This window comes from Mauremys mutica, chromosome 2, assembly GCF_020497125.1.
Source record: "Mauremys mutica isolate MM-2020 ecotype Southern chromosome 2, ASM2049712v1, whole genome shotgun sequence".
Taxonomy (NCBI): domain Eukaryota; kingdom Metazoa; phylum Chordata; order Testudines; family Geoemydidae; genus Mauremys; species Mauremys mutica.
The window spans coordinates 259,654,100-259,668,576 of record NC_059073.1 but is presented as its reverse complement, the minus strand read 5'-3'; the positions used below and the strand labels follow the sequence as shown (position 1 = coordinate 259,668,576).

The window sequence follows — 14,477 nt, the reverse complement described above, 5'->3', positions numbered from 1 at the left end:
GCTGCGCAGGCGCAAGATGGCCTCTTCCCCGGGCATGAGCCGCCGCAGCGAGGAGCCTTGTACGCTTCAGTGGCGGCATTGAGCAAACCCGCAGCGGACGGAGTGGGTGGGGGGAATTTGCAGATGCACGTATTTTCTTTGACGCTCACTGCTCCAGATGAAGAAGCCATGGGGGTTATTTTAACATAACCGCGCGTTAACGCGGGGAAATAATACCCCCCAGTAAGGGCAGGGCTGCTTTTCACCTCCCAAAAAGCACAACACAATTCATTTTCGGCGCTTTACACCGTTGGTTTCGCTTCCTCCAAATTCGAGAAGGAAAATATGTGCCAGTCAGTCACCACATGGAGGTACGGGCATCAGTTTCAGTGCGATGTGCCGCTGAGATAGAGAGAACTAAAATTAACATCTGTAGCGAGGCACACAGGAACTGAAAGGAGAACGTCGTATCCCTAATTCGGTATCCAGGCTCAAGCACCAAAATCGCCTCCGTGGCTCTCTTCATGGTTTCAAGACATTTGCATGCTGCAGCCCAGCTTCAAAGCGACAGCACAGAATGCAAGTTTTCTTTCGTCTCTTCGAGAAACGAGACCCAAATGTATTCGTGGGTCCTTTTTTAGCCACGCGTTTGACATTTTTAAATGCATACAATTAATCGGTGCGTTAAATAAAGATAGGTGTACAAATCCAGTAAGCACTGAGATGACACCCGGGACTCTGGAAGGTGTTAGGGTTTGATCTTTTGTCTTTCTGTGACTCTTCTGGTTGATTGCAGAAAAGGGAATGCAAGAAGCAAATCTGGACAACTACGATATCAGAATTTGAATTCATACGGCACTAAAACAGCTGTCCCGTTGGGGTTTCCTTACATGCTAACGATTTTAAGATCGGAACACTTAATGTCTTCAGCCCCTTAGATACGCCTATACATAATTGCAAAGGCATTCCTTGTACAGGACCTATTAAGAAAAGGCGAAGAAAAAGAAACTGTCTATAAAGTACTAAAATAAAGGAAATCCGTTTCAAGTACCCAGAGTAGAAGCAAGGACATTAAAATTAACAGCGGAAACAGGAAACACTTATCTACGTAAACATTGTCTCAGAATTTGACAATATCAAAATTAGGAGGGCAGAAGGTGCTTGCACGGAGGAAAACTATCAGAGTCCTGCCCAGGTAACTCACAGTGTAGGTTGCCTTTGCTTTTCTCTGTCTAGCTAGAAAACGGGAGCTCGTTGTACATGTGCATCTAGAAGCACCCGATCTTTGTGAATCTGTTTGGTGGTAAAGGTCGGAACTGCAAGAGCTCACTTGTGATGTTTTGAAAGGTAATAACCAGCAATATATTAGGAGAGGCTACGTACCATAGATTCAGGGCTAGGGTCAATATGAAGGATCGCTTGCAAGTCATAGAGCTGCAACAAACAAGAGTGTTACCGCTTCCCCCCCAGTATTAATCCGTGAGAGCCTTGCAACGAGTCGTTGTGGCTTCTCACTGGAAATTCCTAACGAAACAAGTCGATTCTTTGGCAGCAGTGAGGGTGGGGAACGGAGTGACATGCTTGATAGTGTTGGAGAATGAAAGGAAGAAATTTACCTGCACTTTACATACGTGTTTATCTAACGCTTAAATTTTCTCTGCCTTTGAATTTGAAACATCAGAGTCTCAATGCCCCCATTCATTTCCAAAGAATTGAAGAAAAGCTTCTTTGAACCGAGTTATCTAAAAAGATGCCTTTTTTCTCAGGCACCTTGGCATGTGAATGAAAGAAGCTTCTTGCTCTCCTGTCTAATTACGTGACGCTAAAGGCTCCTTGGAGTTCACCTTGGAACTGCAATAGCTACACGCTGATACTGGCCTATGAAAGACAATGAAATGGGTTGTTTTAAGCACTACTTCGTAACTCGGGACACAATTCTGCTTGTGGAAAAAAAGTTCTGAAGTACTTTTCAAAAGAGGGGATCGAGTGGGCCATTAAATTCGCATGCACCATTCTGGGTGGACACAAGTTATGCGTGGAGCAGTTGGCAGCTGAACCGGAACTGAATTTTGGAGCAACGAGCAATGAAAAACGTAGTATTCCTATGCATACAAAATAAACCTGCCTTAAACTTTATCCATGTATAGGATGGATTTGATTGATGAACATGTTTTTACAGAAAATGCAATTGGACATCGCACACTTTGGCTTATTTTCCCGATAAAAATAATCTTTAAGATGAATCCGAGTATGAGGAATTTCTTGTATTGTCACATTAAATGTCCATTTCATCTTCACGGGCTATAAAGAATCATTTAAAGACTTACCCATTTTTCCCCTGACAACAGTGCATTTTACTTGCTAAGACAATCTTGTGAAACCAGGAGAATGACTGAACTGCTTTGATGTAAACCTCAGGATGCTATCTTATTTTTTTTCCAAATAAATTTAGCAATATATGTGCATCACAGTAACAAAACAGCACGTAGCAAAACATTTTCTAGGGAAGAACAGACGTACTACAGCTCCGTTAGATCGTTAGGCGTATCATTTTTAGAAGGACTGGATGAAGTGAAGTCCAGTGTATTATAGAAATTTTATAAGTTCTGAAGGGAACTATCCAACTCACATTTCATTGTGCTTATTCTTCACGGAAAGGTTGGATGTACCAATATCAACTCAGTTTTTATTGCGACATTTATAATTATTGAACTGGTTCCAAAATAAAGAAGCTTAGTTTGATTTATGTGCAATCCAGTGTTTTGGGCTCAATGCTGGCCTTTGTTGTGAATTCATTCATACTTTATATAGGACAGGGAGCCGGGCCAAAACAATTCTCCGTGCGATTGAACCATCTTTACTTTTAAAAAAATATTTTGTTCCATTGAAGTTTTTAAAAAGTAATCTAGAGATGGAGAGAGACAAATCTCTACTCCCCATAGCCCCACCATTCCTACAGTGTGGGTAGGACGGATATGAAGAAAAATAAATCTCCTTTGTCAACATTTGAGAATTAACCACTTAGTCCCATTCAGGTGAAATAAAGAACTCTGCTTGTTTACTATGCATGCATCTGAAATAAATCAGCACTCTTAAGATGATTGTGTTATTTTCATTCTATGGTGACCTGTTCTATTTACCGAAACCTGTCATACACACACAGAGTATTTCAGTAACAGCACTCTATTTGTCTTTGATATCACATGATTAACAAAGCTTATTTACTATTTATTCAATGAAGTATCCCTTTTATTTATTTCTTTGATCAACTATAAATGAAAGATATTCCTGTATATAAAACTGAACGTTTTAACTGCTGAAATGGAACTGTACATGTTTACTACAGGAAAGAATATCAACTCTCGTTTAACAAGACATTATACATCAATAATCCCTATGGAGGATTTGCAGTCACCTGATCTATAAAAACAAGCAGGACAAGTAACAGCAATTTATATGCAAAAGTAATGATTTAATGACTATAAGCAAGACAAAGCAATAGAATTGTGCTTCTGTTGCAGACTGGAGACAATGAAATGTTTAACTACAATTTTCCCGTACAAACATGAAACAATATCCATATAGAATAAACACCCTCACAAATGTATAAATGGTGGGTGATGAACACACACGAAGTTCGACCAAAGCAAAGCACAAACTGAAAAGTGTTCCGGGCTATTCATATTTTGAGTTGAAAGTGTTCCTTCTAGTTAAAAAATAAGACCTTTGGAAGCCTCTGATAAAATGCTCCTATTGGCAGAACATTAAAGAGGAGGCGTTCTCCACAGTTTATTGGAAATATTAAAGTACCTGTTAAATTTTAATGAAGTTAGTACTGTACCATATACATATATATTAAAACAAATGTAGATAAAATGCCTTCATCCAGCAACTTGCTGGTTCCTTAAAATTTATACCACATATTTTATGGCTTCTGTAATGATTCCATGTGCTTTTTAAAAACACAATTCCATCACACCAAATAATAAAACTAACCTAACAGGTAAATCACTTCCATATTCCTTAATTTTTCTTCACTGCACCATTTAAACTATTAGTAGCGTTGGGTAAAAGTAAAAATATATCACTTGAAACAAGATAAAGCCCATAAAATCCTATTAAGATTGCCAATTGCTTTCAGGTTATCAGAGATTTGTGATAGCTCTCAAAGACGGAAGCTTTCACACACACACAACGTGTTCTCTGCAATATCAGCAAAATTCGAACAGGTGGCATCTGCAAGGGTCGAACCAGTTTGGAAATTTAACAACCATATCATGAGTGCATGAAACACAATATTTTCTTTATAGTATTTATAAATATATCATACAATACTGTTTCCTGTTATGTCATATACCAATATGGCATTGTACAACAAGCATAATGCCATCTGATTCTTACAAAAGCGAATCATTTAAACAAAGTCAGTAAATAAAACGGTAATACCCGCTTTTAGGCATACAAATTGTAAAACTGAAGTTTACTTTCATTTTGATCGGTTCTGCGCAGCAACAGAAAAGTAAGGATGCAACATAAGAATCAAAATGGCTAATACGCAAGAAATAGTTATTCACAGTGACATGGCTACATATATGCATTATTCTATGCATATTCTTTCCGTTTTGTTGAATTTCAAGATGAAAAAGCAGTTGCTTTCTACGGGTTCACAAAACAGCATCATAACAATAACAATTGAAGAGAATGTAATGTAGGAGTTAGTCTGGATTAACAAACTACATCCCAAGGTTTATATCCACTTCCGGAGCTTCCCATGTCTAAATGATGGGGACAGAAATCACTCCACTTCTTTCCTAACACATCATGGTACACGTCGGTTTGCTTCCCAGTCCTTTGAAAATAATCCTTTACAGAACAATCTTTCGTTGTAATTAACGTCCGTATAAACAGTCACCTAGTCCATCTTTCATAGCCAAGTTCGGTGTCACTACAAAAGAAAGCGATTTGGACGATAGTCACATGTATTAGCATCTATAAAGCTGTAATGGCATGAAGAGATCTGTATAAATCAGGGTTTTCGGCAGTCTCATGGAGGTGTCAGCCCGACGAAGTTGCCGAAGAGCCATTTATTGATGTTTTCCGCACTCTGTTGGTAAAGGAGGATTGGTGGTTACTGGTAGGGCTGCTGCTGGTTCCATTCATAGTACTAGAGATATGAGGAAATTGAGGATGGGGAGACTGCACTGGAGTGCTGGGGCTGGGCAAACAAGATGAAGTAGAGGGGATGCCTCCTGCTGGGCTGCTAGCTTTGTCACTCCCAGAGTCACTTTCTAATTCTCCGCTATTATTTAAGCCCTCTCTCTGGTGGCTGATCTTCATTCTTTTGCAAGTCGGTCGAACTCGATACTTCAGAGGAAGAGGTCCATTCTGCAAAACAAAGAGAAGGCACTATAAGCGCACTCTCTGCACCAGTAAAGATTACAGAGTGAGAAGAGGAACGGCAGGTATTTACCCTTCTCCAAGTGTAAATATAGGCAATATCCATTAGTGTATAGTAGTCCTTCAAAGGTTCCTCTTCATACATCACATCGATCTATTTTTAAGACATTAACCCTTCAATTAATAAGTATCAGAATAAAATAACTTAAAGCATAATATATTTTTCTTCCAGGGAAAAAAGTGATCTGAAAGCAATATTATCCAAGGGACTTCAAAACCTTTTACTCCAAAACTGCCTGGCGGAGGAGAACTTTTGATACGTACTATTTATCTGGCATATATGAAAAGAGCATTTAATTTTTTTAAAAAGTCTATGCAGAATAATTTCCTCAGTATTTAGAGGGCAAAAATAAATTTGAAAAGAATTACAGAATAAACACAAATGCTTCTGTGGGATTTTAAAGTATTTTCTTATTTCTTACAAAATATTACATTATACATTTTAATTATGGTTAGTTATTATTTTGTGGTTCTGAGTTAAACAACTAATCAGAAACCCACTTTAAAATAAAATAAACAAACAACAATACAGCTAAACAGCTCTGGAAGGTTTAAAATAAAAGGACTGTTAAACAAAACAAAATAAAAAAAATATCCAGGTACCTGAAAAGTATTAGGTATGTCCATTTTACTTCGGAGAAACTTTCTTAGATGCATCACTGTCATTGCTGCTGGGCAGCGTAAATATCTTTTGTCATTCACCTAACAGTATATTTGGAAAAAGTCAGTCCATGTACTGAGAACAAACAGCAAATTTTTAACTGTTTAATTTAGGATGACACAGTATAACTGAGTAAAAGCATACAAACTTTATAAAATGACCAACTACAGTTTTAAGATTTCTATTGTGAATTCCTTATGAAGAAAATTGGAAATAGGCACTAAATACTAAAAAAAATTGTAGAGCAAAATCAAATACTATATAAGTAATTGTATATGTAAGGGTGCTAAAACAGATTAAAAATATTATTAGTAGAGATGTTTCAAGTGATTATATTTTAAAAATTCAAATTGTCTTTCTTCTAATAAATTACATTTAAAAAATAAGAGCAAACTACTTCAGTTTCCATTTTTAAAGTATTAACACAGCTTCTATTTTGTCTACCAAAGCAATTTCTTTCTATCTATAGCAGTAAGAAGTTGCAAACCTCTGTTTAATATCTTTTTATGGGGGTTGTTTCTTCTGGCAGATAGGTGTAATTATTTATTTAGCTCACCCACCAAACTGTCCAAAAAGTAATTTTTTGTCTGTCTAGGCTTTTGTCTCGAGTAAAGCTAGATTATTTACCTCATCCTTTGATTTCTCTCTCTCTTTATTTCCTTTCCGTTCCAATCTGGAGAAAACAATGAAATAATTACAAATAATAATAATAATAGATAGAGCTGTTAATATTGATAAACAAAATATTGCCCACAGAACTTGCCTATTCTGGTCAAAGAATTCAATGGATAAGCTTATTATCTCGTCATCCGTTATAATTCTTTTGTCTTCGTCTGCAACTTCTCCCCTGTCTTCATTAGAGCCATTGGCAGCTGGACAGAAATTTCCACAATAGTTTATATATTTAAATTAAAATCAGACAGAATGACAATTCTCAGTAACAGGGGAAAACCTCAATACTAAGATAATGTATTAGTATTAAGTAGCCATTATTATATCTTTAATCAGAAACCTGAATCCAGGGTGTCTTAAATGTATTTATGGTTAAATAACTTGTAAATGAAAGAGGAAATATTAAGATGTTTTAGCTAAAGTATAAGGTCCAGTCTATGTAATTGTTACCACAGGTTTAATAAACTAGAAAGTTTTACCATCAGCTGATGGATGAGCTGCATAAAAATCTCTTCTTCTTTTCATTTCATCTGGATGGGAAAGCATATATGTTTCATTTAGTTTACTCTGTACTATAGGTAAAAAGGCAGCATAGTAGTTATGTATTGTTATTTGATTTAGCTACTTACTTTTGAAAAGGCCTGGTACTAGTTTGTACACAATATCTTGGAGAGTTTTATCTGACCTAAAACAACAACAACCCCAAAATACAAATAAGCAAATGCAACAATATTTGAATAAAAGTTACAGCTCTTCATTTACAATCAATCCCTTAGCAATGAGGGATCGTCTACAAAAATAAAAGGCTCAGCTATATTAAAATTAACCCACAAGACTTTACAAACAAATTGACGTTATTAAAATAAATGTTAACTCTTTTGCAATTTATCTGACTGAAAATATTCTCTGTCCACTAGCAATCTATCTCGTACAGTATTCGCTCAGTCTGAAAGAAGGCCTTTTAAAAACCTGTAACCACCAACCAAAAAGAGGAGATAAACACCACAAAGGAGCAATGAAGGATCCTGCTAAAGGACGAGGACTTTTTTTTGAAGTTTAACTTTTCCTTTTGAGTTTCATAAATATTTTTGATGTTTCTGAAGAACACTGCAGAATGTCTATGTGAAATGGAACATGGAGATACAAAATATGGGATTGTGATAAATAAGGAGAGGGAAAAGGACATTGTTCAAGCGGTTAGTGTATTCCAAAAAATACAAAAACATTGTGTCTCGCATCCAGTCAAGTCTTCGATTTCAGTCCGTGACAAGACTCCAAAGACAGCACATAGGCAAACGTTAGCATGTAAATTGACAACTCCTCTCAGATTTAAATTGTAGATGAAGAGATAACATCAAAATATTCACAGCTAGACCCCTTTTATAAAGTAAAATTACACTTTTCTCCTACCTTATATTCAAAAGCGGTCTGGTTTTGTGAACTTGGACATCACATATAGGACAATACTTGCTTGTCTCCAAGTAACGTACGATACACGTCTTACAGACTATAAGTAAAAACACGTAAGGCTTTTAGTAATATTATTAGGTAATACTCAGATATGGACAGGGGTGCAATTTTTACACTATGCAAGCTAATAAATGGTCCACTGTTAGAAATGCGCTGCTTAAGCTAAACAAGTTCTCTGATTAGCTGCAATTAACGTGAAACTGAGACGCTCAGTGTGTACATAGATATACACACCACGTTAACAAAGACTAAGGCTTTTGTCAAACGAAATGTGAACAAATCATCTTTCGCACAAATCTGCATATTGGATGTTCTAGCTAATAGCTCCGTTTTCGAAGCAGCACAGGGACAATGAGAAGAGCCTTACTGTACTTACAGGAGTGTAGACACTCTATGATGGTTGTTGCATCAATGAAGTACCCGCCACAGAGCACACACATGAGATGGGGGTTTAGCTCGGTTATTTTGATTCTGGTTGTTCGGTGCATTTTTGCTTAAGAAAAGGCGGCTCTGAAAGACACACACAGAGGACCATTGACTAGGGGACGAGCTCAGTGTCCCAGGGACAGAGAGCCCGCGTTTCCCCACCCACGCTGAAGTTGCATCCCCAAATCGCAGGGAAATATGGAAGGAGACTGGAGGGGGAGAAGTGGCCAGACAGGGAATTGCGGGCGGGCGCGATGCCCGGGTGACACAGCCCAGGGAAATGTCCCGGCCAGAGGTGCCTGTAGCCCCGCGTTGGGGGCCGGGGTCCAAGCCCTCTGCCAGCTCCGGGAGGGCGAGCCCGCTGCACAGCACCTACCCGCTCCCCCGCGGGTGCTGCGGTTACTCGCTGGCCCGGATCCCCTCGGCACGGCTGGAGCCCGCAGCCCGGGGTGCGGAGGGAGCCGGGTCCCCTCTCCGTGGGGCGGGCCGGGCACAGGGTTGCAGGGGAGCCACACAAAGGGGAACCGGCGCCTCCCGCTGCGCCCGCCCTGGCATTTCCGGAGGGCCGGGGGTGGGAGACACGCACCTCGGAGCTGCTCCGGCCGGCCCCGGGGGCTGCCCGCTGCCCACCCGGCCGGGGCTGGGGTCCGGGCGGCGGCCGCTCCCCCCTCGCGCCGCGCTCGGTGCAGGCTCGGGACTGCTCAGCTATCCGAGGGGGTTGCTATAGCAACTTACACTTACACTTGGCATCCTGCCACCGCTGGGAACACACGAGAGCCAGGCGGGGGGGAGCCGAGGGGAGGATGCGGGCCGGGGGAAGCCGGGCCGGGGAGGGGGCGCGGCCCGGCCAGGCTGCGGGTGTCTGCGAAGCGGCGCCGGGCAGAGCTTGGGCCTGGAGGAACCTGGGCTGGGGCTGGGGTGCCGCTGGGGGAGGTGGTGTCCGGCGCGGAGGGGGCTGGTGGGACCGGGCTCGGCAGAGCTGCCGCACGATCCCGCAGGGTGCAAAGGGAGCGGAGGGCTGGGGCTGGGGGTGGGGGCTGAAAGCGGAGCTGGTGGTGGGAGGGGTCTCGGGCGGCCAGAGAGCTGCGCCGAGCCGGTGTTGGGGTCTTAGACTAGTGGAGGCAAATGCAAGAGGCTCCTCCCGAGTCTCGGCCATTTCGGATCCTCTCAGGGGCCTCTATCCACGTCGACTCGGTGCAAGGAGCTTGTCTGAGATCGTTCCTCTTCCCCTCTGCTCCCTCCCTCTCCCAGCCCAGCCGAACCGCATTCCCAGGCAGATCCCCCTAGCTCGCCAGCTGTAGACTTCGCCCCAGCTCCCTGCAATCGCATTACCGAGATGTTTATTTAACTGGGTCTCGTTTTAACGCTTTTTGGGGTCTAAAATGAAATTCTCCCGCGGCTCGGACAGGAACGGTGCAAAGTTTTGCTAAGGTGGAAAGAGATTTGCAATAAGGGGGTGAGGTGTCCGTGTGGGAGGAAGCCGGTGTGCAAATCTCAGACTGTTTGAACAAATCACCTTTTGAGCAATAAAAGCTACTTTAAACAGTGCGGGAGTGACAATATGCAAAGGACCACGTGACCAGACCATTCCTAACGCTAAATCAACACCTTGTCAACGCTGTGCAGCGACAGGAGTGAAAAACAAATGTCATTTTCCCAGCCCGCAGCCTACAACCCCCCATCGGCTGCAACAACACTAACAAAAATCATATATAGGAAAGAATAAGAGGGAAAAGAGTAAACTCCAAGGAGAAAAAAAAAGCCGCCAGCTGCGCCAATTGCACAGTAAATTATTTACTGTCAACTAGAACCTGAAGAGCGTGACATAACAATGCATGCCAGTCACCTCCCCATTCCAGTGCTCCCACTCCACGGACCAAGTTTCCTGATCTCACCCTTTCTGGGACACAGCAGAAGCTACCCTCGACTGAAATGCCTGAGTTTATGAAACTCGCTGTTGGATACTGCTCGAGATTCTCCCCAGATCCTCGCAAGCTTCGATACCAACCAGTGAAACCCAACGATACCAGCCAGGTTCCGAAACGCTCTGAATGCCAGTCAAACTGGCCAGGTGAGGGATACAACATTTCTGAGAAAGTGTCCACAGCGCCCACGAGCGACCTGAGCAAGAAAACTTCTCTTGCTGCTGCATGAGACTCTCTGAACAAGCAATATACAGTAGACAAACTCTCCAATATGAAATGATTGCGAGCCATGTGCAAAGGGCTATGGTGAGGTGATATCCCCAAGGCTGAGTGTGGCACCGCGCAGGGAGTCAAGACACAAATGTCACTGTATTCTGATTCCAAAGATCGCCTCAACAGTCTCCAACCTGCCACTCTTTTTTATTGATATCGACAGCATGTTTTTGTAGGAGAGGATAAATGCAAGGCGGCTTTACTTCAGTCTCTGAAGTATATTACTGCATTGCCATTGACCTGGGGTTTCTTACATTACTCAAATATGAATAGGCTGCTTTCATTGTTCTGTGTTTTATCTGTTAAACCCAACACCGTGTAAATCATACACATCTATATTGCTAAATAAACCGTGGCAGAGGTCACATAGGACGGTTGGTTTAGAATTCTTCCCAAGTCCTGATATACCAGGGCGGTTCCTTCCAAAGATATTAACACGTGTTTTATTTCATGCAAGCGCAGCCTCTTCCTAAATGGAGAATTTAATTCAACCGTGAACCTTGTTTAGTCGCAGCATCCCCTACCGCATATTATTTATAGTCTAAAGTTAACTCTTTTTCTGCTAGCACACTATGAGCTGTCTCTGAAATCTGTGATCTCCTACAGCAAACTGAATCAAACACCCAAATACTCACTACAAGTTACCTGGTACACACACACTTCTGTAGACGAGCGTGTCCAGTATACACACACACACACTATATTTTACTACAGCAAAACCTGACCATCATATTTTGGTTAGAGGAAAATCCTTTCAGGTTTTTCTACTGGTATTAACGTTAAGAATCCATAGACTCACCACAGCCAACACAAACTGTCCCTTAACATGAATATATATATAGCTACACACACAACCAAAAAAAACCCCACTAAATGTAACAATACGTGATAGTAAAACTTGCTAGCGGTAAACAGTGACAGTCAACTGACTGTTTAGAGGCCTTACATGGGTTATGTCAAAATGAAGAAAAACAGAAGCACGTTCTTGTGGTTATAATCAGGTAGACTATGAAAAAAATCTGAGTGCAATAAACCATCCAATTCGGTTTTCCAGGTGTGTAACAAAGTATATCTAAAATATAGGTAACTTCATTCAGACGGTTTTGCGTACTTTGCACCTATATCCTCTGGAAGAACTGTCTGTTCAGCAATAACAAGCCTGTCACCTAAAGCCTTATTATCTTTAGGAATAAGAGCCACTCTTACTATGAATACTATTATTGTCCCTTCACTAAAGAATGTCCACATATGTTTTAAAGGAACTGTACGGATAGTATTTCCCCAAAGAACGTCTTTGCACAGCATATTGTAGTAAAGAAAGAACTGAAGAATGGCAGCAGAGGGTAAAAATCCCCAGCCCTTAAAATCAGGCTCATAAATTTAACTACTTGAAGTACCCAGTCAGTCTACCTAAATAAACTAACGTGAATTTGTAGGTATCGCCATGATCTGGTATAGATCAATAGTTTGTATCTGGTAAATTGCAACGAAGGTCTGCCTTAGTTTACGGGATGTATTGTAAATAGCGCCTCTAAGCATTTTTAGTGGATTACATTTCCAGAAACTCTCTAGTCTTTAAGAGTCCTGTAAAATAAAGAAACACTGTCTACTATGAACTATGCAGAAAACTATTGAATGCTATACTTGGCGTTGGGTATACATGTCTACATTTCCCTAAACTTTATGGAGAGCGGGGTACGACGCTTAGTTTTTAGATTCTGGAAAATGACGATTTTCCTTTTATATAAATTGATTTTTTTCTGCTTCTCTTTTCTTGTTTACTTCCAAATATTAACAATAAAGGGCTAGGAAAGCGCCAAGTTGTGTATTGTCAAGGCCACACACAATTACATAAACATATACAATCAACTTTCTAGTGCCATCCATAAACATCACGACGAGTAAATCCACGGCACCTTGAAGACTTTACCGAGACGTTCATGTTAATTTACCCTTCCCGGGCTTAGAAGGAAAATACAAGTTAAAGAAAAAAAAGCCATTCAAAAAAACCCCACTATGTCCTGCAGTCACACCATCTTCGCTATGGTAAATCTGCACACCCAATTTTCAAGGATCACAGTTAAAGTGATTTCTTCACAAAAAGTTATTTTTCAACTTTGGTCTCCCCTGTCCCCCCCTCAACAGGTACAAGCCCAGAAACTTTAGCATTTTAAGCACAAATGCAAACGGAGGCATTGGAAACAACTGGGAACCGCCATCTTACAAGCCATCAAATTTCACAGAAGTGTTTGTCCAACTTAAGTTAATAACATTTTCTTCGCGGTCCCCCCCGGTCTAACAACCCCCCCAGCGGGATCACTACCCCCCAGTGGCCCTATCTCTATAAAATGGGTGCAGTATCTCACACTTTAAACCCCCCCAAGCATATTTCTTTCGGAGAGGACTGAAATCACTTGACCTAGGCAGCTCCAGATTTCATGAACCGTCCCGGTTTAATCAAAATCTGCCTTTAAACAAAGGGCGCTGAGGCCGGGCTGGAAACAGGGACTGGAAATATAAATATTCTCCTAGGGGGCCATGTGCACAGAAACATTTTAGGGGGCAGCTGGGGAAAGAAAGGAACTAAAATTTGCAAATGTGGGTGCGTAACGAAAGTGAGTGCACAGGCTGCTGCTGCTGCTGTGTGAGTCTATGTGTGTGTGTGTGTGTGTGGTTGGAGCAGCCTGTCAGCGCTTTTCGCATACGGAGAGCTTGGGGGACACCTAGGCTCCCCTTTGCAGCCCCCAAACCGGCCTAAACCCGCCGCCACCCCCTTCCGCCCCCCGTCCTTGGCAAGGAGACACCTCGCTTTATACATACCCGGAAAAAGGAGCCGGTGGGTGATGATCGGAGCGGCCAAAAAAGACAATGAAAGTTAAAAGTCGTTCAGCAGAAAATGAATGTGAGCCAAGCGGCCATCTTGAAATGAACTGCAGACGCTGTCAATTGCAATAAGCTTATTGCTGCTGCTGCTGCTGCTGCTGCTCTCAGCTCATGTTAGTTACAAAACAACCGGGTTTTCTCCTCTCCTCCACCGACCCTTCTCACTCCCTCTGTCTCTCTCCCTCTGAGTCTGGTTTTTGGGTGGCTGAGGAGCTGGGAGTTTAAAATCTTTCTAATCCGGATGGGTTCTGTCTCCACCAGCCCATTGTCTCCCCCTCGGCCCCTGCTCTGTCTCTTGGTCTCCTTTTTATTATTATTATTTCATAGTTGTTGGTGGGGAAACAGGGAAGGGAGGGCGGAGGAGGGAAAAATGCAACGCTGAAGGCACACAGTGGAAACTGACACCGTCCCCAAAATGGCTCAGAGTTCGCCCGCCCCGCCAGCATCACGTGGGGCTCCTCATTCCTTAAGGGTGGCCTGGGAATTAGTGTCGGTGTAGTCGGAGCCCGTCAGCCTCCCCATGACCCAATCCCACAACTCAGCCGCCTCCTCCCCCTCCTCGCAGGCCACCCCCTCCCCCTTCCACTCCACACACACTCTGCCTGTTCCTCCTCCCCCCGCTACCCTGCACGCACACAGACCCTGCCTATTCCTCCTTTTCCCCGCTGCACACACGCTGCCCCGGCCCCCCCTCTACTCACATTCCCCACTTCTCCGCTTCCCTCCGCACT

General features: G+C 42.3%; 1 protein-coding gene across 3 annotated transcripts; it reads right to left on the bottom strand.

The window, feature by feature from the left end:
- Positions 1-3,430: 3,430 nt before the first annotated feature.
- Positions 3,431-14,169, bottom strand: BMI1 (BMI1 proto-oncogene, polycomb ring finger). Of its 3 annotated transcripts, none has more exons than XM_045004880.1 (10): positions 13,684-14,169; positions 8,616-8,749; positions 8,180-8,276; positions 7,399-7,454; positions 7,249-7,299; positions 6,861-6,969; positions 6,725-6,770; positions 6,040-6,138; positions 5,450-5,530; positions 3,431-5,364 (listed from the first exon to the last, which is right to left on the bottom strand). In XM_045004880.1, the coding sequence occupies exons 2-10, from the start codon at positions 8,725-8,727 to the stop codon at positions 5,035-5,037; spliced, it is 981 nt and encodes a 326-aa protein (XP_044860815.1). In that variant the 5' UTR covers positions 8,728-8,749; positions 13,684-14,169; the 3' UTR covers positions 3,431-5,034. The 3 variants fall into 3 exon arrangements, with proteins under 3 accessions (XP_044860815.1, XP_044860817.1, XP_044860816.1); XM_045004882.1 differs by lacking the exon at positions 13,684-14,169 and adding an exon at positions 10,674-10,694; XM_045004881.1 differs by lacking the exon at positions 13,684-14,169 and adding an exon at positions 9,252-9,363.
- Positions 14,170-14,477: the final 308 nt, after the last annotated feature.